Source organism: Salmo trutta, chromosome 7, assembly GCF_901001165.1.
Source record: "Salmo trutta chromosome 7, fSalTru1.1, whole genome shotgun sequence".
NCBI lineage: Eukaryota > Metazoa > Chordata > Actinopteri > Salmoniformes > Salmonidae > Salmo > Salmo trutta.
In genome coordinates this window covers 11512628-11540492 of record NC_042963.1, presented here as the reverse complement: position 1 = coordinate 11540492, position 27865 = coordinate 11512628, and the positions used below count along the sequence as shown (strand labels likewise).

The following is a 27865-nucleotide window of genomic DNA, read 5'->3' as shown; positions in this document are numbered from 1 at the left end:
CTTCCCTGAAACGGCCTAGTCAGATTGTCTAGTTGAGAAAGTCCGTACTAAGCAAAACACAGGAAATCCTACATGGTGAGGGTCTGTCTGAGGAAAACTTAAGAGGATGTTGTTTATTTTGGGGCCAACAGAAGTGGACGAATAGAACCTCTCTGCCACGGCAGTATGTACATTCCTCCCACCATCTTTGTATGGACAGCAGCTTGCATTAGAACAGGTAGAGTAGCCCACTCCCAAGCCTAGTTCTCAAACTCTTTTGTTTGTTGTCAGTCTGTCTGAAGCGTGATGGACTGGGTGGGTCTGTCCCAGTGAAGAGGGGGTGGGTGGTTAGATGGAACCAGGGGGCGGATGTGGCCCCCGGCCCAGCCAGTCCCCTCAGTCCCCTCAGTCTTTCACTGGGTTGCATCACCCTGCCCCTGACACAGCTGGAAGACGTCAGCTCTGCTCGGTTCTGTCTCTCTGCACTTTGCTGTGTGGAGACGAACATCCTGCCTCTCTCTCTGTCTCTCTCTCTCTCTGTTCTGTCTGTTCTGTCTGTTCTGTCTGTTCTGTCTGTTCTGTCTGTTCTGTCTGTCTGTCTGTCTGTCTGTCTGTCTGTCTGTCTGTCTGTCTGTCTGTCTGTCTCTCACACACACACACTAGCAGAGGATCTTGTACTGTAAGCCCTAAGTTAGGTTTCCGTGGCACATTTCTTATAAGTGACTTAGTTTTAGACACGCAGTGTTTCACAGCGTTGCGGCCCACATAGGGTTTGACGAGCACGGACCTAGATTTGAAACAAGCCCTTAGTTTTGACAATTGACCTAGTTATTCAGAGGTACCTTGATCAGTGACTGATCCTTATCTCTATCTCCTAGCTCGAAAGTCAAATAGGGCTTTGTGGAGAGTGAGGGAGTTTTGTCTGACATATAAACGAATAGAGTTTATTCTAATGGACACCTGCGTTCTCTCTCTCTCTCCGTTCTCTCAGCTTAACTTTGAGAGACTCAGTCTGTCAGGATCTATGTTTGACACACAATCAAAACAACTCCCACAAGCTGGCCATGGAAAAATTGAAGGGCACACACCCTGTTGCACAACACAATCCCCTCTCACTGTTTAAGATCTCCATCTGGGAGAGCGCAACAGCCAGTTCATTGTTGTCTTCCTTCCCTTCTGTTCCCTCCCCGAGGTGTTGTTGTTACGTTTGTTGGATGGGCTTGACTGGAGGTGCAGAGAACTCAATGGCCTTTTCATACTCCACATTCATCTCGGATTCTTCTGTTAGTCATTGTGTTGCTTTTATGTGGTTAGATGAGCTGTTTTTTGATGGGCCTGCATTTTCTCAGCATTTTCAGATTAGAGTTTCCTGTTTCTATAGTTTAGGGTGGTTCAAAGAAGCTGTGTTGATTTGGTATGAGTCACGTGATGCAGGTAAACGAAGCAGTGTTGATTTGGTATGAGTCACGTGATGCAGGTATAAGGTTGTATTTTTTCTACTTACATTAGAATCACAGTATTCTGTCCTGTGAGATGAGTGGAGGCTTTTTCTGCAGTGTTGGACCGATTGTTCGACCAACTCTTTGTCCTAATGTTGTTTTTCTTCTGATCGTTTCAGACTGCAATGCACAGGTCCATAAGGGCTGCAGAGACAGTCTTCCTGTGTGTGTCCAGGTCAAAATGAAGGTAACGCTTGGCTCTGCTCTGTCTGTCCGCTGTCTACAATGCATCTTCACTCACATCTACAATGCGTCTTCACTCACACACACAGGAACAGAATGTGCCTGCCCTGTCGGAGCTAGAAACACAAGCGTTTCGCTACACCCGCAATAACATCTGCTAAACATGTGCATGTGACCAATACAATTTGATTTGATTTGATCAGTCTCTGTCTAACGTGTGAATGAATGGGTAACAGGCTTGTTATTGGCATTGATTTAGCGTAATACGTGATACTGCATTTCCGTTGTGTTTTTCAGCAGCAGAAGCAGCAGACCGTGGTAGATTCGGCGTCCGTGTCCGGAGTCATGTTGAGAAGTAAATGTAATATATACTTCTCTGTCCACTAATTCCATGTCTGTCATTCTGATCAAACCTGTGTCTATGTCTGTTTCTATCTATGCAAATGTGATCTGGCTGCTGAGGGGAGGACGGCTCACAATAATGGAGTTAATGGAATGGTATCAAACGTGTGGTTTTCATGTGTTTGATACCATTCCATTCAGCCCATTACGAGCCGTCCTCCCTTCAGCAGCCTCCACTGATTCTCAAGTACTGCATGTATGTATTCTCAACTACTGCATGTATATTTGTAAGTACAGTACGTTTGTGTCCATGTGCAGTAGGCTGCCTGTGCATTTATGTGCACCCACACCTCTACGAAATATACTATATACTAATTTCTGTGTTTGTGATCAGCCACGTCGGCGGCGTCTCGGGAGCGTCCGTGGTCTGCCATCTCGCCCCCTGATGACCAGGCCATGGTCATGGTGGCGCCGGTGGTGCCTCGCAGGAATACCAGCATCCTCTCCAGCAACCTGTCCAAGAGCATCTCCATCAGCAACATCGCAGGGTGAGACACAACGCCACTCAACCAGCAACCAGCTCACCATCTCCCCCTTCACATACTCGGCTAGTACATTCTCATGCCGACGCGCTCATCAACACTACTGGACCTGTTGTATCACAAGTGTTGTGTCTAATGCATTGTACTGCAATTGTGCAGCCGGAGTGTGTACGGGACTTATGTTTTCACTCTAATAGCCCCTCCTTCACTAACTCTGTTTCTCTCTCACCCCGTCTGTCTGTCCGTGCAGGCCATTGATGGACGAGATGCCTCTGAAGGGCCTGAAGTACCTGTCCCAGTCCACAGACTCACTACACAAGATCTCCAAGGTCAACGAGTCCACTGAGTCTCTCACCGATGAAGGTGAGTTACCCTGAGAGACCCCAAGTCACAGAGCCTGTATTGTCTAATCATGTTCCCCAAGTCACAGAGCCTGTATTGTCGAATCATGTTCCCCAAGTCACAGAGCCTGTATTGTCTAAACATGTTCCCCAAGTCACAGAGCCTGTATTGTCTAAACATGTTCCCCAAGTCACAGAGCCTGTATTGTCTAAACATGTTCCCCAAGTCACAGAGCCTGTATTGTCTAATCATGTTCCCCAAGTCACAGAGCCTGTATTGTCTAATCATGTTCCCCAAGTCACAGAGCCTGTATTGTCTAATCATGTTCCCCAAGTCACAGAGCCTGTATTGTCTAATCATGTTCCCCAAGTCACAGAGCCTGTATTGTCTAAACATGTTCCCCAAGTCACAGAGCCTGTATTGTCTAATCATGTTCCCCAAGTCACAGAGCCTGTATTGTCTAAACATGTTCCCCAAGTCACAGAGCCTGTATTGTCTAATCATGTTCCCCAAGTCACAGAGCCTGTATTGTCTAAACATGTTCCCCAAGTCACAGAGCCTGTATTGTCTAAACATGTTCCCCAAGTCACAGAGCCTGTATTGTTTAATCATGTTCCCCCATCATTGTCTGTATTGTCTAATCATGTTCCCCCATCATTGTCTGTATTGTCTAATCATGTTCCCCCATCATTGTCTGTATTGTCTAGTCATGTTCCCCCATCATTGTCTGTATTGTCTAATCATGTTCCCCCATCATTGTCTGTATTGTCTAATCATGTTCCCCCATCATTGCCTGTATTGTCTAGTCATGTTCCCCCATCATTGTCTGTATTGTCTAATCATGTTCCCCCATCATTGCCTGTATTGTCTAATCATGTTCCCCCATCATTGTCTGTATTGTCTAGTCATGTTCCCCCATCATTGTCTGTATTGTCTAATCATGTTCCCCCATCATTGCCTGTATTGTCTAATCATGTTCCCCCATCATTGTCTGTATTGTGTAATCATGTTCCCCCATCATTGTCTGTATTGTCTAATCATGTTCCCCCATCATTGCCTGTATTGTCTAGTCATATTCCCCCATCATTGTCTGTATTGTCTAATCATGTTCCCCCATCATTGCCTGTATTGTCTAGTCACGTTCCCCCATCATTGTCTGTATTGTCTAGTCATGTTCCCCCATCATTGTCTGTATTGTCTAATCATGTTCCCCCATCATTGCCCGTATTGTCTAATCATGTTCCCCCATCATTGCCCGTATTGTCTAGTCATGTTCCCCCATCATTGTCTGTATTGTGTAATCATGTTCCCCCATCATTGTCAGTATTGTCTAGTCATGTTCCCCCATCATTGTCTGTATTGTCTAATCATGTTCCCCCATCATTGCCCGTATTGTCTAATCATGTTCCCCCATCATTGCCCGTATTGTCTAGTCATGTTCCCCCATCATTGTCTGTATTGTGTAATCATGTTCCCCCATTATTGTCAGTATTGTCTAGTCATGTTCCCCCATCATTGTCTGTATTGTCTAGTCATGTTCCCCCATCATTGTCTGTATTGTCTAATCATGTTCCCCCATCATTGTCTGTATTGTCTAATCATGTTCCCCCATCATTGTCTGTATTGTCTGTCATGTTCCCCCATCATTGTCTGTATTGTCTAGTCATGTTCCCCCATCATTGTCTTTGTCTAATCATGTTCCCCCATCATTGTCTGTATTGTCTAATCATGTTCCCCCATCATTGCCTGTTTTATTTCAATGTTTTAATGTATTGTATTGATCCTCGCTCAATAATGAACAGTGTGTAGGAGCGTGCTCGTCTGCTCACGGTGTATACGGTACAGCAAGCCCTCATGTGCTCCTGTCTGTTGCCGTAGGGACTGAAATGATGGACAGCCAGCTGATGGGGGAGTTTGAGGCGGAGTCTAAGGATCTGGAGGCGGACTCCTGGACCTTCACTGTGGACAAGAAGTATGTGAAGGGGCTCAAGAAGGAGGTGGTCAAGAGACAGGACGTTATCTACGGTAGGAGGACACTGTCGCGCTACCACTCATGCCATCTCACTGGGATATACTTTGTTTCGTTCACGCAATTTTTTTGAGATGTTATCATATCATCAGTGTTGCGGGTTAGGATATCGGTTACTCAGTACAAACGCAATCGTAGGGTGCTGTTCATTGGGAATTCACTCTATAACCCCTCATCTTTAACCATATATCCTTTTTATAATACTATAACCATTCCCCTCATGCCCCTCTCCAGAGCTGGTGCAGACAGAGATGCACCACGTGCGGACGCTGAGGATCATGTCTGAGGTGTACAGTAAGGGCCTGCAGAAGGAGGTGCAGCTGGATACCCAGCTGGTGGAGCGAGTGTTCCCCATGCTGGACGAACTCCTGGAACTACACACACACTTCTTCGCACACCTCCTGGAACTCAAGCGTAAATCCTCCATCGAGGGCCGGGACGACGGCAGCTTCCTCATCCGCAAGATAGGAGACGTGCTCGTCTCACAGGTCAGCATGGGGGAGACTCGGGGGGGTTTAGAGAACGTTGTGGAAATGTTGTAGAAATGTTGATTATTAGGCAAATCGGTTTGTTGGTAGTAATCTCACGGGATTTTCTTGTGTGGTGTTCAGTTCTCAGGTCCCAATGCCGACCGCATGAAGAAAGTCTATGGGAAATTCTGCAGCCGCCACAACGAGGCGGTCAACTTCTATAAGGAGCTTCACACCAAAGACAAACGCTTCCAAGCCTTTATCAAGGTATGGTGTCAGCATTGTTTACCCATCCTAGTCTCACCATTATAATGTATGGAAAATAATCCCTCTCTCCACCAGGGGGTGCCAACACTCTGTTGTGATTTTTCTTTTGCATTTAAACACACATTGACATCTGCTAAAGTCGTCATTAAGACATTGTATGAAGCACTATATGAGTACCTCTATTTTATTTGTTTTTCAGAAAAAGATGAGCAGCACAATCGTCCGAAGACTAGGCATCCCAGAGTGCATCTTATTAGTGACACAGCGAATAACCAAGTACCCTGTGTTACTACAGAGGATACTGCAGCACACAAAAGGTGAGAGACACCTCCTGTGAGACTTATAACTACACCTTTACTGAGTACTGTTATATATTCTTATTCTGTATGCTTTGAATGGCACTTGGTAGCAGAAAGAACCGCGGTGGAGATTGTTGGGAAATCTTGACCTCTGGACGATATGCATTGAGGTGACATGCTGATGTTTGACATGTGCAGAGAACGAGGAGGACCATGACGATATAACCCAGGCTCTGAGGCTGGTGAAGGAGATTCTAAATGCAGTGGACAGCAAGGTGAACGAACACGACAAGAAGAAACGGTTAAAAGAGGTGTACAGTCGTACGGACAGCAAGTCCATTCAGAGGATGAAGAGCGGCCAGATGTTTGCTCGGGAGGACCTGGTGAGAGGCAGGCGGCTGCTGCATGATGGACCGCTGCAGCTCAAGAACTCTGCAGGCAGGCTAAAGGGTACGGCACCGGCCTCATTTATCACTGTCTCACTCTCTTTCTTGCTCTCTCCTGTCTATCCTCTCAATCGGTTTCTCTTTCTCCATCTCCTCTCTTTCTCATCCTCTCCTCTCTCCCCCTCTCTTTCTATATTTTTCTTGCCCTTCTCTCCTCCACTGATCCTGACTGTTATTTTCCACAGATGTCCAGGCCATGCTGCTGTCTGACGTGTTTGTGTTCCTGCAGGAGAAAGACCAGAAATATGTCTTTGCCTCACTGGTATGTTATGTTTGTTATCCCCAGCACATTGTTCCCTATGGTGCCACACTCTGTAGTATAAAGAGCCATGCCCTCTAAGAATTCATAAAAAAAACATGTTTTTTACAATACAGAGCTATCAAGTATTAGTTTACTGAAAGATTAGCTTGCTCTGCTGTTACAATACAGGTATATCTATGTTTTTCCAGCTATATTGTGTAAGAATGGCACACAAGGCTATTGTATGGTAGATGCACGTTTTAATGAACCAGTAACATTGGCATGGTTACACTCTTGGCAGAATTTTGCTATCCTGCAGTTTTTTTAATCATTTAGTGGAGATTGGAGTTTTCATTCAGTTCCCTTTTCCTTGGGCTAAACATTGCATTTCCCCAAAGTAGCTTCCATAGAAACCTCCCACTGGTCTATACATCCTTCAATAGAAATCTGGTCTAAACATCCTTTCACCTCCTCCATCTCCCTCTCTCTCTCTCTTCCCGCCTCTCCCTCCATTCCTCCCTCTGTCTTTCTCCTCCACCCCCTCTCTCTCTCCTTCCCACCTCTCCCTCCATTCCTCCCTCTGTCTTACCCCTCCACCCCCTCTCTCTCTTCCCGCCTCTCCCTCCATTCCTCCCTCTGTCTTACCCCTCCACCCCCTCTCTCCCATCCCTCAGGACCAGCGGTCGACGGTGATCTCCCTGCAGAAGCTGATTGTGCGGGAGGTGGCTAACGAGGAGAGGGGTCTCTTCCTGATCACAGCGGGCATAGAGAAGCCAGAGATGGTGGAGGTATTGGCCAGCACCAAGGAGGAACGCAACACCTGGATGCAGCTCATACAGGACGCCATGCACTCCATGTGAGTCAGTTAGACAGGAACACACATAGATAGATAGATATATATATATATATAGAAATAGTTGAATGGGAGAAGCCCCTCAGACCACAGCAATTCCATTATTTTTTGGGGAATATGTCATTCTATGTATATGGAAACATACACATTGTAAATCCACAGATACTGTATAGAGCATATTAGCTTGACACTACATTTACATTGACATTTTAATCATTTAGCAGATGCTCTTATCCAGAGTGAATTACAGTAAGTGCATTCATCTTAAGCTAGCTAGGTGGCAGAACCACATATCACAGTCATTCTAAGTACATTTCTCCTCAATAAAGCTATCAGCAAAGTCAGCGCTAGTAGGGAAAAAAGTAAAGACGTGTGTGTTAGTTCACAAAAAAATAGTTTTTTTAGGTTGTTTTTTTACATGCAGTGTAAATAGTTTGATTGATAACTGATTGTGTATGTGAACAGAGAGAAGGATGACGACGAGGGAATCCCCAGTGAGACAGAGGAAGACAAGAGACTGCTGGAGACCAAAGCGCGGGAGATGAGAGGTAAAACCTGTTCTCTTTGGTTCTGCTAACCATTTGTCCCAGAATATGACGAGCGGTGGTCAGTGGTGTGAAAGACGGGTAATAACCACAGTGGGTCTCTCTGTCGTGTTCCTCTCAGAGCTGCTGAGGAAGAAGGACGAGCAGATCGTGTGTCTGTTGGAGGAGAAGGTGAAGGTGTTCAGGGACATGTGTGAGGGGGGCAGCGGCCTGGCGGAGGAGACCAGCCCAGCCCAGTCCATCAGGACCAAGATGCTGTTCAGAGCCACCCCAGACTACGTCACCAAGGGAGAGCCCATCATGAAGGATGCCCTGAGGGAAGGTGAGTCAAGAGTGGACAGTCGGGGGCCCAGAGACCACACACACAACACAGGTGACCCTTTATCCAATCAGTGGTGACCTACTGAATTACTTGGTCACATGGCCCAAACTGTGATTTCCCCGTGAAGACACATAGAACCAATCAGAAGTAATCAGGGAATTACCTGAAAATCCCCTTTATATAATATAATGCCAGTAGCAGCTGAAAGACCAGGGCAGAGCGGTTACAGAATACTGCTGAAAACACGTTTTTGACCTAAGTCAGAGTGATATATGGTTACTTGTCATAGTTATTTATATCCTTGTTTTTCCTCTGTAGACAGGGATGGAATCAATGCATAAGTGTAATCTGATTCAGCTGTGTAGAAAGAAAACAAATGGATTGCTTTAATGCTGCAGGTTGAGTAATGGGCCAGATATTGATGTTTTTCTCCTTTTCTCCTCCCTTGGTAACCCAGTTTATGTAGGTCTGACCGGGTTGCGTCAGCTGAGAGTGGTGTGCCTAGTAGTCTTTACTGAAATCGTACAGTACGATGTGTGTGCGCGTGTATGTGGGTGCGTACATGTAACCAGGGAATGGTTACATGACCTGGCAAATAGCAATGATAAACAACACATAACTGTGAATGATTTTATGTCACGGCACTGCAAGAATACAGCACCAGAGTAGAGGTCTGCCCGGGACTGATTTCATCCGCCGCACCCACAGCGTTTCATACCGCACCGCCCGCTCCCTCCAGCTGGCTTTCTGTCCAACTCCCACCCGCTCCCTCCTGCTGGCTTTCTGTCCAACTCCCACCCGCTCCCTCCTGCTGGCTTTCTGTCCAACTCCCACCCGCTCCCTCCTGCTGGCTTTCTGTCCAACTCCCACCCGCTCCCTCCTGCTGGCTTTCTGTCCAACTCCCACCCGCTCCCTCCTGCTGGCTTTCTGTCCAACTCCCACCCGCTCCCTCCTGCTGGCTTTCTGTCCAACTCCCACCCGCTCCCGCAATAACTTGTCGCGAACCCAACCTCTGTCTCGCAATGTTATTTTTGGCGTATGTGACGCAGCTCACTTGCCAGCCATGGCAAAATATATATATAAAATATATACAAAATATGCAAAAACAAAATGTGGAAAAATAACCAAAGAAATAGGTTAAATTACCAGAGATTCTCACGTGACCTATTATATTAGACTATCGGTAATACTGGGTTATATCAGCCAATAGGCTAGGCATAGATTTGGAGAGAGAGTGGAAACTTGCACTTTCTCTTGAGCTACGTCTTATAGCCTACCTTTTAGGACCCGAGTGATTTTCAGACGGGGACAAATATGGGTTATTAATATGTATGTCTAGGCAATGTAGTAAACTATAGGCTAATCATATTTAGGAAGTTAATGTCCTTGGAAAGATAACTGCCCGGTGCTTCTCCACCCATGCATAGGCTATAGCCTACTCTAGGCTATTTCATTGAGACCACACGCGCACCAGATCTCGCATGTACTGTACGGCTACTGAACTTTAAACAGCAAGACTGATAAGGGAGGGTCACTAGTGCTTTGTCTTGAGCTACGTTTTGCATATTTTGATATAGCCTACCGATTTGCAGGCAGAGACAAAGAAATGAGTAACCAATATTTATTGAAAAGGCTCAACGCTCCTTCACCATGATAGCCCATATGCATGGTAGCCCATATGCATGGTAGCCCATATGCATGCTTTGCGCACAGCTCCTCCTGAGCTGTTCTTGTCTATTAATGTTCTGTATTGTGTCATGTTTTGTGTGGACCCCAGGAAGAGTAGCTGCTGCTTTCACAGCCACTAATGGGGATCCTAATAAAATACCAGATACACTCAAGAAAAACTCAAATTGCTGAAATAAGTAAATGAAATCAATGATTAGAGAATAGTCAGATGAACTGATTTCCTTATATTTTAGATGAACATCCTACTATTTACTTTAAAACCACCATACCATTACTTTACTTATAATGGTTTGACGTCCTGACGACTGGTAAAACAAATGTCTTGAGAACATCTTACAAAAATCCTAACATGGTCCTCCCACTTGCAGAAAAACCAAATGAATTGGATGATCATGGATGATCAAATGTCTTGACTGCAGCTCGACTCACTTTGTTTGAGCCTAATCATAGTTAAGTTCATTTCCTTGGAAAGATAACCGCTGTGTGATTCTCAGCCCATGCATAGGCAGCCTACTCCATTTCATTGAGACCACACATATACTAGGCACACTTGATCTCACACGCCACACTAGGAGAGGAGCGGTAGGCTACTGAAGTTGAAGCAGCTAATTGTGAGTGTATGAATAATGTGAAAAATGTTATGTTAACACAATAGATAGGCTAACGCATACAAGGCAGAAAGACAATCGTTTCCAAATATTCTGCACCAAAAAAAAAGTATTAATCCCGCAGTTGTCTGACCGCCTGCCCTCTCCCGCCCACAGCATGAAAAATGCAAACCACGCTGCAATGATCTCTGTGGCCCTCTACACCAGAGCGCAGGACCTATCTTCACGGGTGTGGTTTGTGTGTTTCAGTGGAGACTCTCCATGTGCTGGTGAATGGCAGTCTGGGTGGGGCCGTGGGGCAGCAGGTATCCAGTACCCAGGATGCATCAGGGGGCAGTGTGGGGCCGGTTTGTCTGCCTCGTCGCGCTGAGACCTTCGGAGGCTTCGACAGCCACCAGATGAACATCTCTAAGAGTAAGAACACCCCCCTCTCTCCCGATGTACCCTGACTGGCTGTCGTACTGCAGCTGACTGTCAGTAACTGTAGCTGTGGGCTAAAGGTGTCCTCTTTTTCATTCCAGACGGAGAGAAAGAAGAGGGGGAGGACTCATTAGACCTTCGGAGGACTGAGTCAGACAGTGTGTTGAAGAAGGTAATTAAAGTAACTAAGACAGCTCAGAGATGTGTGTGTGTGTGTGTGTGTGTGTGTGTGTGTGTGTGTGTGTGTGTGTGTGTGTGAGAGCCACAGCAAAGGATGCACGCACACACACACCCACCACAACACACATACCACACCACACCACGCACACACACAGTGCACTTTGGGCATGAACTTTGCATTCTTTTTAACTCTCCTAACCCACGCCATCAGGAGGGATTTAAACTGAGCTGTGTCTCAGTAGGCCTGCATCTGCCCATCACCACCACTGACATTAACAGACAGACATTAGCCCAGCCGGCCCTGGGCCCTGGACTGAGGTCTGAGCTAAGCTGAGGAAGTCCATATTGTTAAGGCTCCATTAGGCTAGGTGATGCCCCTGGGCCGGGCTGGGCTGTGTGGGAGCAGCCCTGTGCTTTGAACGCCTATAATCTCCTCTGCTCAGGCCCAGGCCTCCCCGGCAGGCAGGTGGGATCAAGCTCTTCCTCAGAGGAGGTGATTAACATGGCCCCTCGCCTCAGTGGCGCTGTTAATATCTCAGTAACTAACTGCAGCTGTGCTTGTCTTCTTCCACAGGGGGGCAACAACAACCTACTGCTGCTGCTCAAGAGGAACAGTGAGGTAGGTCTGACTCCCACGCTATGTTAGGCGTCCAGCATACTGTACATCCCTGACTGACTAACTGGCTCTGTGAGAGAGGCATCACTACTTGCTCCCACGCCTCTCTAGTCTCTGCTGGACAGTGCTATGCAGTAGGTTATTTCATAGGAAGTATTTTATTGTGTATGTACCTACTGTGTAACCATATGCAGAAGCTAAGTGTTTTATCATCTCTCTTCCTGACTAATAGCAGGTCCTCCATAGTGTCACACATCTCCATGATCTCCTCAACACGCTGCAGGTACAGACACTCTTCCTCACATCTCCTCTCTGGTTAGACCAAAAAGAGCTGCTAACAAAGCACACGGACACACAAGCCATCCATTAGTATAGGGGATACAACTGTTTACACCCGTGTGTGCTCTGCAGGCAGTGGTGGTTCAGCAGGACACCTTCATCGAGGACCAGCGTCATGCTCTGGCTGAGCGGCCAGCCTCCCGCCACTCGTCCACCTCCTCCCTGTCCTCCTCCTCCTCGCGGCCCAACTCCCTGATCGAGCAGGAGAAGCAGCGCAGCCTGGAGAAGCAGAGGCAGGAGGTGGCCAACCTGCAGCGCCAGCAGGCGGCCCACGCCGACGAGAGGAGGAGGAGGGAGAGGGAGTGGGAGGTGAGGGAGTCGGGGCTGAGCGACAGGGAGGCGCAGGTGAAAGAGCAGGATGAGGAGACGTTGAGGAGGCGCGGGCAGCTGGAGGAGGAGAGGCAGGAGCTGCAGAAGAGGAAGGAGGAGTACCAGAGGGATCTGGAGAGGCTGAGGGACGCCCAGAGGAAGCTGGACAGAGACAGGGAGACTCTGCGGCGGGAGGCTGAGATGGTGGAGCAGATGAAAAAGGCTGAGGTGAGCTAGAACAGTTGGCGCTGCAATCCCACCGTGCTGCTCATTGGTCTCTGTCTGCTACCTTATACTACTGCGCTCCAGATATGACATAACTGCTATTATGTAATAGCGTTTTACCACAAATGACTACACATACATTATTGAGTGATGCCCTTAGAATAACCCTTTACTTACTGCTTACCCTAACCTCCACCTGGGCTCAAGCCTGAGCTTCTAATCCTAAAGCTAACTATTTTTCTTGTTGCGTGGTGTTTGATTTGATCGGTAGGCAGAGCAGGCACACAGGACCCAGCGGACGGCCTCCTCCACCTCAGAGGAGTCCATGAAGTTCCAGAGTTCCACCTCTCTGGATAAAGAGCCTGGTGGAGGGGAGGCAGAGCTGTCCTCCTCCCCCGCCACCAAAGACCCCTTCCTCAGGATGGGCTCCAAGAGGAAAGGGAAGAACCTGAACCCCTTCTCATCCTCCAACGCCAGCTCTAAGGCCCAGAGCAGCACAGAGGGCCAGAACCAAATCCCTAACCGCCTGATGCAGCTGGCCAAGACCAAGGACAAGAAGGAGAAGAAGAAGAAGGGGAAGGGACAGCAATCACAGCCAGGTACAACTAGCAGCACACATCTTTGTAAGGAAAATAGAGCCATGGTAAAAGTCTACTTGCCTGTGCTAGACACTGACGTATATTGTTACAGTGTAGTCTAACGAAATTATACGTCCATCTTTCTTCTCCACAGATCCCCAGAACACTGGGGTCACAGAGCTTCAGGCCGATGGAGAGATCTTCTTCTGCTGATTCCTTGGTCCTCCACTATCCCACAATGCCCCACACTCACAGCATCACAGTGACTGCATCAGCTGACTGCCCAGACTCAGTACTAGCATGGGAAGATAGATATGCACCCCATTGACATCCTGTACCCTACCTAATGACCTGAAGGGGATGGCCATGGACAGGAAGTACAACTAGAGCATTTCCTGTGACCATTTTTAGGGAAACATGCAGACACTTCCCATTTGCAATTCTGAAGTGTCGAGGTGTGACTTTTGGATGAACAGAATTAGGATTCTGCAAGTCTGATGTGGCATGGATTGGATTGGCTTGCATGGGTTGGTTGCCTTGGCTTTGATAGTGTTCAGATGTGATTTGGACAGTTTCAGGAGTTATACATGGCTAAAGGAAGTTTTATCATTCATGAGGTATACAGTAGCTAACATTCATTTTCTATCTGAAGGGAAGATCTTCGGGTGCCGTGGGACCTGTTATAGAATGTTCTGCATTTTGCGAATTCAAGTATACCCTAATAGCCAAAATGACAAAAGAGAGCATACACACTATTTAACAACTCCAGTTGAGTGAGTCAAGCTTATACGATGGGTGTTTCTTGTCATACTTGTCAAGGTATTGCTTAACACTGGGCCCCATAATGCTTCATTCCCGCCTGTAAGGAACCAGAGGGTAATTTCTCCCATCAACTCTACATCAGAAGTTATGCAATGTAATCACTCAAATGGGTGGCAGGTAGCCTAGTGGTTAAGAGCATCGGGCCAGTAACCAAAAGGTTGCTGGTTTGAATCCCTGAGCTGCCTAGGTGGAAAAATCTGTTGTTTTGCCCTTGAGCAAGGCACTTAACCCCAATTGCTACTGTAAGTTGCTCTGGATAAGAGCGTCCGCTAAATGACTAAAAGGTAACATTTTAGAAGTTCTAAAGAAAAGCGACTCGAGGTCGGGGCAGAGGAAACATGACTGACTCAGAGTTATGAGAGGAGGATGAATGAGTCTGGGAGAAATGGAAGACAAGCAAAGAGAAGGAATAGCTTGTAGCAGAGGAAAGATGAGCATGTCTCAGAGAGAGAGAGAGAGAGAGAGAGAGAGAGTCTGTGTAAGGGAGATAATTGTCCACTTTGCAATTGAATGTAATGATGAAAACTGCTTGTTACAGTTCCTGAATGGGTAGAAGAAACATTTGCGGTACTTGTTGTTCCTCCACTGCACACTTGAATTTGTGAACCATTTTATTTGTCAATCACTGCAATGCAATACTGGCACACACGGTTTGAAGGTGATGAGCACTTTAGATATTCACTCTGTTACAAGAGAAGAGACTCCTTGAAATTGAGTGACAATCATTCAAATGACCCAGACTGAGTCGAAACTAAGGAATAGCTATCTCACAAGAATGGACCGAAATTCAGATTTTCTTCCCCTAGTAATATTTGAATGCTGATATTGGAATATATTAATCTAGACGTGACCAACCATTCCCTTTGTTAATCCCATTGGAATTACACTGATATATCAGCCTGCAGGACAGGCGGTTGTTTTATTAAAACCAAACCAAACCTTTACTCTGGACACAACCCCATATTTCCCTATTTTCCCTGCAGTCTGCTCTTCTATTGATGGACTGTGGTGCCATAAACTCTCTTGTGCCTCTCAAATGGTCCAGAATAATTCATGTCCCTGGATTTTATTCATTGATTTTTTTCCCCCCCATCCACGCTCCAGTTTCGGGTTTTGATTCGTATAACCAGAGCTGCATAAAGCCTAATATTTCAGCAGAGATATGTTCTTTCTCTTTTCTGCCAATGAGCAGAATTGAAAGCGAAAGCACAGCAAGGCCATCCCCTCTCCTGACTGTCTGTAAAACTGAAATATGGTGCTAATCACTAACTCATAACTGTTCTGCTTATTTTTTTCTGCCTTGGCTAATCTTGCCTTTTTTTGGACCATCAGATAGAGCTTTGTCAATTTTCCCACCACTATTCACTCTGTGGCATTTGTCATCTTGATATCTCACATCAACGTCCCCTGGTCATATATATAAAACGTGAACCATCACGTTAACGTGGCGTATTATGGCCTTGCGTAGTGATTTTAGAAAAGTGAAAGCATAGGAAGGTATCATTGGCATTTTGATTGATTGGTTCATTCACACACTGACTTGCATTAATAGACAGATTCCACTTTTGACAGGTGGGAACGCACCTACAGTAGATCCTACCCTACCACTTTATATTCCTCCAGGAATGAACTGTCATGGCCGTGTATGGTATAGAAGTGGAGCAGTGCTACGGTAGCTCGGAAATGTTGTACATGACGCATTGTGGCAAATGCAAAGATATTATGCTCAAATTGAAATGCACTGTTAACCAGCATCTGTGAGGGGTTGGAGTGTGTTTGACAGTGATACTGTAAACCAGTGCTTTTAAGATAATATGTTGTTTGTACTAAAAAGGTACAATTTTTATTTTCTTGCTGAATTCCATGTAAAAAAAAAAAAATTTTAAAAAGGGCAAAGCAACAATTATGTAAATACGTGTCATGTACAAATTAAACTTTTAAAGTATTGATTGTGGATTTTTTGATCAATTGAAGCTTTTTATAATGAGGCTTTATTTATCAGTGTCCTCCCTGTTTTGGAGGCATAAAATGTACATTCATTTTCCCCTTAATAAATAACTATTATTGTTTGTCAACTGAGATGTGTGTCTGTGTCTATTTTCTCCCCTCGTCTTCGTGTGTTAATAGCTTGTACTAGAATAGAATGGCTTTGGTGTACCTCTGGACCACACATAATGGCCAGTCAGTCAGGACAGGATCGTGTTTCACAGTTATTGGGTGAATGTAGGCCTTAATTGACTGACTGATGCCAACTGTACGGAGGGTATGTTTGATTTAGCCACCTGTTGTTTCTCTCTCTCTGCCATTCCTCTTTGCAGGGGACGTTGTCTGTCTTTGAGCTGGTGTGTTCCACTCCATTGACAAGATAGAAATATGCTGTTTTTTCTCACTGTAGCATGCTTCTTCATCCAGCTCACTGCTAGCTCTTTGGGCTGAGAGTGGCTTCAGCAGGGATTCTGTGGGAGAGGATGTGGCAGAGCCCACTTCTGGACGTGACTAGCTCTGCCTTTGTCCGTGACAAGTGACCCTGCCCAGCTGGCCTGCACCATACCGCACTGCGCAGAGGAGGAACACAGGACTTTAAGGTAAGAGGAGGGGAAGAAGATAAGAAAATGGTTTGTAATCAGATCCAATCTTCATCTTATCCCAAGTCTTGACAGAAGAATGTGCACTCATTTTTCTCAAGTTTGTCATAAAAAGAACACTTCATCCAAATATATTTTTAAACTCATGAAAATACCAGTGGTATAACTAACCCATTATCCACTCTTATTTTCTGTGTTACTGAATTTTATGTTGTCCAAATTGGTATCCGTATTTGACTTTTAAAGTCAGATTGATAATGGTATTTGGATAAGGATTACAGACCGCTGTCTTAGGCTGTAATGAGCGTTCTCTGGCAGATTCTCTGAAATGTCACACACTCCGGTCCAGAGCTATAAAAGCCCCCGAGCTCCAGCCTACAAGATGTCTGCCATTATAACTTCACCTAACCACATATTCATCTTCGCTAGTATGACCTTTTCAAAGTGTTTCCAAATCCCCTGGCCCTACCTCCCTCCCTCTCCCTCCACGGCAGTGGAAGAATGACTGGGAGACCTGTCACACCATTAGAATGTGAGCAGAGCAGATCAGCAAAGATTTGGCTTGTAAAGGATGATATTATCATGCATTGCTCACAGTCAGTAGTGACCTTTCTCCAGCTCCTGGTGCAGATTGGTGTGTAATGTGAAAGAGCCAAGCCATTCTGCTCCATCTGGGGGAAGAAAGGAAAGGGACAAACAATCAAAAGAAACCTGAGCCTTTGTTGTGTTGCGTGACGACGGGCATATAAATATCATCCGTATGTTCGCTAGAACAATAGTGGCAGACGGGTGATATGAGTCATTATTCTCCTTTTACATACAGTATTATAGGACAAACCTCAGTGAGCTGCTCTGTGTGATAGTAAACATAGTGGAGAGCTGGAGTTCATTTTTTGCATTCAGCATCACTCCGTCAAGGGAAATATAGTATAATTTCTAAAAAAGACATCTACATATATTTCAGGATGTTGTATATCCCTGGAAATAATCCGAATTCATGTAAACATTACACTCATGTACAACATTACAAACCTAGCTTGTCCAACTTATCCTGGGTATGGGGTAAGTTGAGCCATCTACAAATGTCTGTACTGAATGAAATATTACCACTACCTTTTTAACACCATGTCTATTTTCCAAACACAATTCAACACAATCACAATCGCTTTTCTGTCTTTTAATCATTTTAAGCATCTTTTAACACGTGCTTCACACCTAGCAAAAACGTTGTACTTTTTTTAATTACACTTTTAACACAGTTGTTGCCTCATATCCAAGTGATAATGCCTTGCATTACGCCTGGGAAGAAAACACCTCCATTTGCTCAACTTTCCATTGGCTCAACTTACCTCAAGGCAAACATTTTCACTATATTAGCCCACACAGCTACAAGGATGCACTTTCATGCTAGGTTTAGGACTTCATATTTAAGCGTATAGAGACCCTAACTGATGTATAGACCAATCTTAAAATGATCTACTTTGGTTTAGATACAAGCATCATGAAACCTCTAACACAAATTAATTTGACTTTGTGAAAATCATTTTCTATGTGGTTTCTTCACGGACTCATGAAATTATGAACTGTTCCTTAATATTTGGTCAAATTATTAATTTTGTGTATGGTTCCCTAGAAACAAGGGTGGCTTAGCTTACCCTACTCTCCCCTACAGTGTTTTATGATTTGCCTCAGTAGAGCATAGGCCTATAGCCTACATGACTTGGAAAACACCTTGATACCGGATAAAGCATATCCTCCTGCTATTAGAAAATGTAGAGGCATCATCAATGAAAGACTATCAAATATTAAGATATATCGTATGTAGACTGTAAGAGGCCAGCCTGTCTGGTATTGTCTGCTGATGACAACATTGATGAGATGGGCAGTCCTCTCAGATGGATGGCTGCCTGATGTCTGTTTTATGATGAAAGCTGTAGAACTGGCCAGCCTGGGTTTATACAAGCTTGTGCCTCTCACAGGTCTCACGTTCTTTTTTTCATTTTGTATATTTCACCTTGGAAGCACCACAGTTCAGTGCCTCACACTACCTCCCTGCCTCTCCCCTTCCCTCCACGCTCCACGCAGGCAGCACCCTGCCTATGGGTTAATATTGAACTCAGTCACTGTCTGATGGAAATGGCAGGCAGAGGGACTGAAGCCATTTCCATCCATCTCAGGGCCTCCTCTCCCTGGGGGTGGCTATGATGAGGTGGCCGCGCTGTGGTTCATCATTTACCTCCTCAGCGGTTCCCATCATCGGCAAATCATATTTCACCTGGACTCTTAAAGGTTCAGAACTAGGCTGCTTCCGCTCTGCAGCGCTCTCTCTCCTTCTCTTCTTGTTTTTCTCCCTCTTTTTCTCCCTTCCCCTCCATTCCTCCCTCCGCCTTTTCAATCTTCATTTCTGCTAATAGATTCTCTATCCCTGATGTGCCGAATAGGCAATTTTTTCAAGCCTTTTACATTACTCGTAAATTATGGCATTAGGGTTGTATTGATCCCAGTAGAGGCAGAGAGAGAGATAAAAAAAAACACAGAGACCCAGAAAACCTGAGTCTACGCCTTCACTATGGTGAATCAATAAAACAATACAGAAATACACTACGGAAAAAGAAGGAACAGCAGGTCAGAAATCAGCTCAATGGAATGGAAGAATCCATAGAATTGGAACACCCTAAACAAACAACACGAAAAGTTCTCTATCCAAAACAGAGATGTATGGATAAACCACTTCTCCAATCTTTTTTGGCTCTATAACAAAGAACAAACAGCAAAAACATATATAGTACCAGTCAATAGTTTGGACACACCTACTCATTCCAGGGTTTTCTTTATTTTTACTATGTTTTACATTGTAGAATAATAGTGAAGACATCATAACTATGAAATAACACATATGGAATCATGTAGTAAGCAAAAAAGTGTTAAATGAAAATCTATTTTATATTTGAGATTCTTCAAAGTAGCCATCCTTTGCCTTGATGACAGGTTTGCGCACTCTTGGCATTCTCTTAACCAGCTTCATGAGGTAGTCACCTGGAATGCATTTCAATTAACAGGTGTGCCTTGTTAGAAGTTCATTTGTGGAATTTCTTTCCTTCTTAATGTGTTTGAGCCAATCAGGTGAATTGTGACATGGTAGGGGTGGTATACAGAACATAGCCCTATTTGGTAAAATACCAAGTCCATACTATGGCAAAAACAGCTCAAATAACGAAAGAGAAACAACAGTCCATCATTACTTTAAGACATGAAGGTCAGTCAATCCGTAAAATTTCATCAACTTTCAAAGTTTCTTCAAGTGCAGCAGCAAAAACCATCAAGCGCTATGATGAAACTGGCTCTCATGAGGACCGCCACAGGAAAGGAAGACCCAGACTTACCTCTGCTGCAGATAAGTTCATTAGAGTTAACTGCACCTCAGATTGCAGCCCAAATAAATGCTTCACAGAGTTCAAGTAACAGACACATCTCAACATCAACTGTTCAGAGGAGACTGCGTGAATCAGGCCTTCATGGTCGAATTGCTGCAGAGAAACCACTACTAAAGGACACCAATAATAAGAAGAGACTTGCTTGGGCCTAGAAACACGAGCAATGGGCATTAGACTGGTGGAAATCTGTCCTTTGGTCTGATGAGTCCAAATTTGACATGTTTGGTTCCAACCCTGTCTTTGTGAGACGCGGAGTAGGTGAACGGATGATCTCCGCATGTGTGGCATGGAGGAGGTGTGATGGTGCTTTGCTGGTGACACTGTCTGTGATTGATTTATTTACAATTCAAGGCACACTTAACCAGCATGGCTACCACAGCATTTTGCAGCAATACGCCATCCCATCTGGTTTGCGCTTAGTGGGACTATCATTTGTTTTTCAACAGGACAATGTCCCAACACAACTCCAGGCTGTGTAAAGGCTATTTGACCAAGAAGGAGGGTGATGGAGTGCTGCATCAGATGACCTGGCATCCATAATCATCCGACCTCAACCCAATTGAGATAGTTTCGGGATGAGTTGGATCGCAGAGTGAAGGAAAAGCAGCCAACAAGTGATCAGCATATGTGGGAACTCCTTCAAGACTGTTGGAAAAGCATTCCTCATGAATCTGGTTGAGAGAATGCCAAGAGTGTGCAAAGCCATCATCAAGGCAAAGGGTGGCTACTTTTAAGACTCTCAATTATAAAATATATATACCTAGATCTCCTACACAGATAATGTCAGACATGGGCCTTGAGAGTAAATCTCAGTAAGACAAAAGTAATGGTGTTCCAAAAAAAGGTCCAGTCGCCAGGACCACAAATTCAAATTCAATCTAGACACTGTTTCCCTAGAGCACACAAAAAACTATATATATCTCGGCCTAAACATCAGCGCCACAGGTAACTTCCACGAAGCTGTGAACGATCTGAAGGACAAGGCAAGAAGGGGCTTCTATGCCATCAAAATGAACATAAAATCAGTTATAGAACCCATTGCCCTCATTGGTTGTGAGATCTGGGGTCCGCTCACCAACCAAGAATTCACAAAATGGGGAAAACAAGAATTCTGCAAAAATATCCCCCATGTACAACGTAAAACACCAAATAATCCATGCAGAGCAGAATTAGGTCGATACCCGCTAATTATCAAAATCTAGAAAAGAGCCGTTAAAGTCTACAACAACCTAAAAGGAAGCTATTCCCAAACCTTCCATAACAAACCATCACCTACAGAGAGATGAACCTGGAGATGAGTCCCCTAAGCTAGCTGGTCCTGGGGCTCTGTTCACAAACACAAACAGACTTCACAGAGCCCCAGGCCAGCAACACAATTAGACCCAACCAAATCATGGGAAACAAAAAGATAATTACTTGACACATTGGAAATAATTCACATAAAAACAAAGCAAACTAGAATGCTATTTGGCCCTAAACAGAGAGTACACAGTGGCAGAATAACTTACCACTGTGACTGACCCAAAATTAAGGAAAGCCTTGCTATTGAGAAAGATTGCCTTAGGCAGACCTGGCTCTCAAGAGAAAACAGACTATGTGCACACTGCCCACTAAATGAGGTGTAAACGGAGCTGCACTTCCTAACCTCCTGACAAATGTATAGAGACACATATTTCCCTCAGATTACACAGACCCACAAGAATTTGAAAACAAATCATATTTTGATAAACTCCCATTAATATTGGTTGTTACGTTTGGGATGGTTACATAAGGCAGAAGATTACTTAAGGCAAAATAATTTAAGTAAGGTGGGTGGGCGTATAACGTAAACGTCTAACAACCCAAAGGTTGTGTGTTTGAATCTCATCACTGACAACTTTCGTATTTTAGCAAATTAGCAACTTTTCAACTACTTAACATGTTAGCTAACCCTTCCCGTAACCCTAAAGCTAACCTTAACCCTTTTAGCTAACTCTTCCCCTAACCTTAACCATTTAACCATTTAACCTAACTTAACCCTAACTCCTAGCCTAACTAATGTTAGCCACCTAGCTAACGTTTGCAACAAAACATTTGAATTCGTTACATATCATATGTTTGCAAATTCATAACATATTGTACGTTTTTCAAATTCGTAACATATAGTGCATTACGAAAATATTCAGACCCCTTGACTTTTTCTACATTTTGTTAAATTACAGCCTTATTCTAAAATGGATTAAATAGTTTTTCCCCCTCATCAATCTACACACAATACCCCATCATGACAAAGCAAAAACAGTTTAGAATTTTTTTTACAAATGTATATAAAAAAAACACTGAAATATCACATTTAGTTAAGAATTCAGAACCTTTACTAAGTACTTTGTTGAAGCACCTTTGATAGAAATTACAGCCTTGAGTCTTCTTGGGTATGACGCTACAAGCTTGGCATACCTGTATTTGTGGAGTTTTTCACATTCTTCTCTGCAGATCCTCTCAATCTCTGTCAGGTTGGATGGGGAGCATCACTGCACAGCTATTTTCAGGTCTCTCCAGAAATGTTCGATCAGGTTCAAGTCCGGGCTCTGGCTAGGCCACTCAAGGACATTCAGAGACTTGTCCTGTAGCCACTCCTGCATTGTCTTGGCTGTGTGCTTAGGGTCCAGTTGGAAGGTGAATCTTCACCCCACTCTGAGATCCTGAGGGCTCTGGAGCATGTTATCATCAAGGATCTGCCTGTACTTTGCTCCATTCATCTTTCCCTTGATCCTGACTAGTCTCCCAGTCCCTGCCGCTGAAAAACATCCCCACAGCATGATATTGCCACCACCATGCTTCACCGTAGGGATGGTGCCAGGTTTCCACCAGACGTGTCGCTTGTCATTCAGGCCAAAGAGTTCAATCTTGGTTTCATCAGACCAGAGAATCTTGTTTCTCATGGTCTCTGTGTCTTTAGGTTCCTTTTGGCAAACTCCAAGCGGGCTGTCATGTGCCTTTTTCTGAGAAGTGGCTTTCGTCTGGCCACTCTACCATAAAGGCCTGATTGGTGGAGTGCTGCAGAGATGGTTGTCCTTCTGGAAAGTTCTCCCATCTCCACAGAGGAACTCTGGAGCTCTGTCAGTGTGACCATTGGGTTCTTGGTCACCACCCCGACCAAGGCCCTTGCTCAGTTTGGCCAGGCGGCCAGATATAGGAAGAGTCTTGATGATTCCAAACTTCTTCCATTTAAGAATGATGGAGGCCACTGTGTTCTTGGGGACCTTCAATGCTGCATACATTTTTTGGTACCCTTCCCCAGATCTGTGCCTCGACACATTGCTGTCTTAGAGCTCTACGGACAATTCCTTCAACCTCATGGCTTGGTTTTTGCTCTGACGTGCACTGTCAACTATGGGACCTTATGTAGATATATGTATGCCTATCCAGATCATGTCCAATCAATTGAATTTACCACAGGTGGACTCCAATCAAGTTGTAGAAACATCTCAAGGATGATCAATGGAAACAGGATGTACCTGAGCTCAATTTTGTGTCTCATAGCAAACGGTCTGAATAGATACATAAATAAGGAATTTCAGTTTTTATTTGTAATAAATGTGCTAAATTTTGGAAAAACCTGTTTTCTCTTTGTCGTTATGGGGTTGTATGTGTAGATTGATGAGGATCCATTTTAGAATAAGGCTGTAACGTAACAAAATGTGGAAAAAGTCTGAATACTTTCCGAATGCACTGTATTATACAAATTCTAATTCGTAGACATATCATATGAAATGGATGATGTAAATCCTCAAATTGATACATACCATATGAAACGCAACATATAATATTAAATGGAGTGGGCAAATTTTTGTATAGAAAAGTACGAAATGCTCTGAGACTAGGTTGGGCAAGCATGCAGTTGGGGGGTGCGGTCATCATCTTCTGTGCTCCAGTAAATGCTGCCCCTCACAGCATGCTCTGTCATTTGGCTGTTATTTTCTCCACCACCGCCTTCTACTCACCAGCCTGCCACGACTAGGCTCTCTCCTAATTCTCCTCCAACATCGCCTAGCTTTGAGGCGGCAACTACAAAGGGAGTGAGGGGGAACATGGTGGGGGAGGGGGGTGAAATTAAAGAGCATCTTCTTCACCCTCCCCAAAATTGGAGGCTAGGAATATTACGCAAGATTCACAGACACAGGCCACTATAGGACCTATGGGTCGTAGCCGCAGCTGACGCAATTAAATCCTTTTTGCTCCATTATAGATGTCAACAAGTGTCTTTTAATGTGCCCGTTCACTGGGAGCTTAACGCTCACGCGGCCGTTGGCGCTGGACTAGTGGAAGGTTCTGGGCTGATTGTGTGTGCTTTCATTAGCACTAGGCTGACCAGGCCCAGCAGCCAGCTACTGGTGAACAGGCAGGAAATCGCTCTGGCAGAACAATAGATCAAAGGGGCCGCCAGGCCGGGTGAAAATGTGAGAGTCCAATGGGCTCATGCTTTACTTGCTCTGTGAGAGAGAGAGGATGACTTCATCGCATGCCGACCATGGGCTTGGGGCTCCACCATGCTCTGCTCTGGACAGACCAAACGGACCGTTTATTGATCTGACTGGGCCTCCTGGGGGAGCTGCACCACACAGCCCACTGGGTGTCTAACCAATTATCACAGCCCTCTGTGTCTGTCTGTATGTAAATATACAGTATTTTGAGGAAGTGCTCATGCCTGTTACAGTACAGTATGTTGTATCGGTTGGTAGGTGTTTCTGTGATATTAAAATATTGTTGGTGCCTTTGAAGCCAAACCACAGAGTAGGGGAGAGTGGGGTATGTTGAGTAATTTTTTTACATTCAGCATCCCTACATCAAGGGAAATATAGTATTCTATCTAACAAAGATATCCACATATATTTCAGGATGTTGTGTATCCCTGGATCAGAATTCATGTAAACATAACAGTTTTGAAAACATAGCTTGTCCCAAAAAAAGTGGTCTCTTGGCACAACTTAGCCAGGGTATGGGGTAAGTTGAGCATAGGACAGGGTAAGTTGAGCCTCCTTGGGGTAAGTGGGTGATGATGCTGGTAGGTCAAAGTTTAATTCACGGAATGGGGGTATGGTATATTTTATATCTTAAATGTATGCCTACATTCAGATATAGATAACTCTGTTCAATATCACTTACCCTTCCATTTCTTGACTAGTTGTCTGGGACAGGGATATTGTGTCGATGTGCCAATTCATAGTTTTTTGCATTTGAGACAACTAAGCCCATGAAACTGGTGCACGAGATTGTTAATATGTTTAGCAAGCTAGACTCCATGACATCAGATAAGACCTTGTGTGCCTCTGCTACTCCACCATAGCCTCTCTTTCGCACAGTTCCATTACATCTTTTGTCAATATACCTCTTCAGTGTCATTCAGTCTATTTATTCATCCTTGCTGCTGCTCTAATGGTTTTCTTCCCTTCTCTCACTTCCTTGGCTGCTCTCTCAAGAACCTCAAGGCAGGGGCGTAGCCAGAATCTTTTTTTTTGGATAGGCCTAGAAAAATGTTCTACTTGTTTATTACATTTATTTTGCGATGTGCTCCGTATATTATTTCGTAATACAATCGTTTTATACTAGTGCATAGTACTTGGAGTAACCTTGTTACATATACAAATAATTACCTATCCCAGCGTATCAAAATAAGACAGTAACGTTAGACCAGTTGCCAACAACATAAAACTCATGTTCAGGCGCATTTTAATCTCGATGGTCTCTATATTTGATGTTACCATGTACAGTTGAAGTCGGAAGTTTACATACACCTTAGCCAAATACATTTAAACTCAGTTTTTCACAATTCCTGACATTTAATCCCAGTAAAAATTCCCTGTTTTAGGTCAGTTAGGATCACCACTTTATTTTTAAGAATGTGAAATGTCAGAATAATAGTAGAGAGAAATATTTATTTCAGCTTTTATTTCTTTCATCACATTCCCAGTGGGTCAGAAGTTTACATACACTCAATTAGTATTTGGTAGCATTGCCTTTAAATTGTTGAACTTGGGTCAAACGTTTCGGGTAGCCTTCCACAAGCTTCCCACAATAAATTGGGTGAATTTTGGCCCATTCCTCCTGACAGAGCTGGTGTAACTGAGTAAGGTTTGTAGGACTCCTTGCTCGCACACACTTTTTCAGTTCTGCCTACAAATTTTCTGTAGGATCTAGGTCAGGGCTTTGTGATGGCCACTCCAATACCTTGACTTTGTAGTCCTTAGGCCATTTTGCCATAACTTTGGAAGTATGCTTGGGGTTATTGTCCATTTGGAAGACCCATTTGCGACCAAGCTTTAACTTCCTAACTGGTGTCTTGAGATGTTGCTTCAATATATCCACATAATTTTCCTCCCTCATGATGCCATCTATTTTGTGAAGTGCACCAGTCCCTCCTGGAGCAAAGCACCCCCACAACATGATGCTGCCATCCCCGTTCTTCACGGTTGGGATGGTGTTCCTCGGCTTGCAAACCTCCCCCTTTTTCCTCCAAACATAACAATGGTAATTATGGCCATAACAGTTCTATTTTTGTTTCATCAGACCAGAGGACGTTTGTCCAAAAAGTACGATCTTTGTCCCTATGTGCAGTTGCAAACCGTAGTCTGGCTTTTTATGGCGGTTTTGGAGCAGTGGCTTCTTCCTTGCCGAGGGACCTTTCAGGTTATTTTGATATAGGACTCGTTTTACTGTGGATATAGATACTTTTGTACCTGTTTCCTCCAGCATCTTCACAAAGTCCTTTGCTGTTTTTCTGGGATTGATTTTCACTTTTCGCACCAAAGTACGTTCATCTCTAGGAGACAGAACACGTCTCCTTCCTGAGCGGTATGACGGCTGTGTGGTCCCATGGTGTTTATACTTGCGTACAATTATTTGTACAGATGAACATGGTACCTTCAGGTGTTTGGAAATTGCTCCCAAGGATGAACCAGACTTGTGGAGATCTACAATTATTTTCTGAGGTCTTGGCTGATTTCTTTTGATTTTCCCATGATGTCAAGCAAAGAGGCACTGAGTTTGAAGGTAGGCCTTGAAATACATCCACAGGTACACCTCCAATTGACTCAAATTATGTCAATTAGCCTATCAGAAGCTTCTAAAGCCATGACATCATTTTCTGGAATTTTCCAAGCTGTTTAAAGGCACAGTCAACTTGGTGTATGTAAACTTCTGACCCACTGGAATTGTGATACAGTGAATTATAAGTGAAATAATCTGTCTGTAATTATTGGAAAAATTTGTGTCATGCACAAAGTAGATGTCCTAACCGACTTTCCAAAACTATAGTTAGTTAACAAGAACTTTGTGGAGAGGTTGAAAAACGAGTTTTAATGACTCCAACTTAAGTGTATGTAAACTTCTGACTTCAACTGTATACCACGGCGGGCAGTAGTACTATAGAAAGGTACCTTACCTTTAGTAGATGTATCATAAGGCGTGACCTACATCACAAGGCGCAGACGGAGAGGCTTTGAGTTGTATGTGGTGATGATTTCATCATAATCCAATGTATCTGTCAGTCCACGCTCAAAAGACAGCAAACTGAAGTGGTTCAGCCCGGCGCTTGTCATTGATGTGCCAAGACGATTTTTTATCCTAGTTGTTGTTGAGAAAAGTCTCTCTGCACTGCATGATGTCATTGGAAGTGTGACAATGACAGAGAGTTTAACAGAGAGTTTAACAGAGAGTTTATAT

The 27865-nt window shown here is 44.4% G+C and overlaps 1 protein-coding gene across 7 annotated transcripts in view; it reads left to right on the top strand.

The window, feature by feature from the left end:
- akap13 (A-kinase anchoring protein 13) overlaps positions 1–16224 on the top strand; it is a 95596-nt gene extending 79372 nt beyond the window's left edge. For 3 of the 7 annotated variants that reach the window (XM_029757976.1, XM_029757970.1, XM_029757975.1), the window contains 20 exons: positions 1598–1665; positions 1959–2022; positions 2398–2551; positions 2796–2908; positions 4766–4912; positions 5151–5404; positions 5528–5653; positions 5853–5970; positions 6151–6402; positions 6584–6660; positions 7314–7495; positions 7958–8040; positions 8159–8359; positions 10906–11070; positions 11178–11248; positions 11831–11875; positions 12105–12155; positions 12284–12748; positions 13017–13344; positions 13478–16224. In XM_029757976.1, coding sequence (XP_029613836.1) covers positions 1598–1665; positions 1959–2022; positions 2398–2551; positions 2796–2908; positions 4766–4912; positions 5151–5404; positions 5528–5653; positions 5853–5970; positions 6151–6402; positions 6584–6660; positions 7314–7495; positions 7958–8040; positions 8159–8359; positions 10906–11070; positions 11178–11248; positions 11831–11875; positions 12105–12155; positions 12284–12748; positions 13017–13344; positions 13478–13536 — 3023 coding nt within the window. In that variant the 3' untranslated portion in view covers positions 13537–16224. The remainder of the gene's footprint in view (positions 1–1597; positions 1666–1958; positions 2023–2397; positions 2552–2795; positions 2909–4765; positions 4913–5150; positions 5405–5527; positions 5654–5852; positions 5971–6150; positions 6403–6583; positions 6661–7313; positions 7496–7957; positions 8041–8158; positions 8360–10905; positions 11071–11177; positions 11249–11830; positions 11876–12104; positions 12156–12283; positions 12749–13016; positions 13345–13477) is intronic. The other 4 variants (XM_029757971.1, XM_029757972.1, XM_029757974.1 and 1 more) reach the window with 4 other exon arrangements.
- Positions 16225–27865: the final 11641 nt, after the last annotated feature.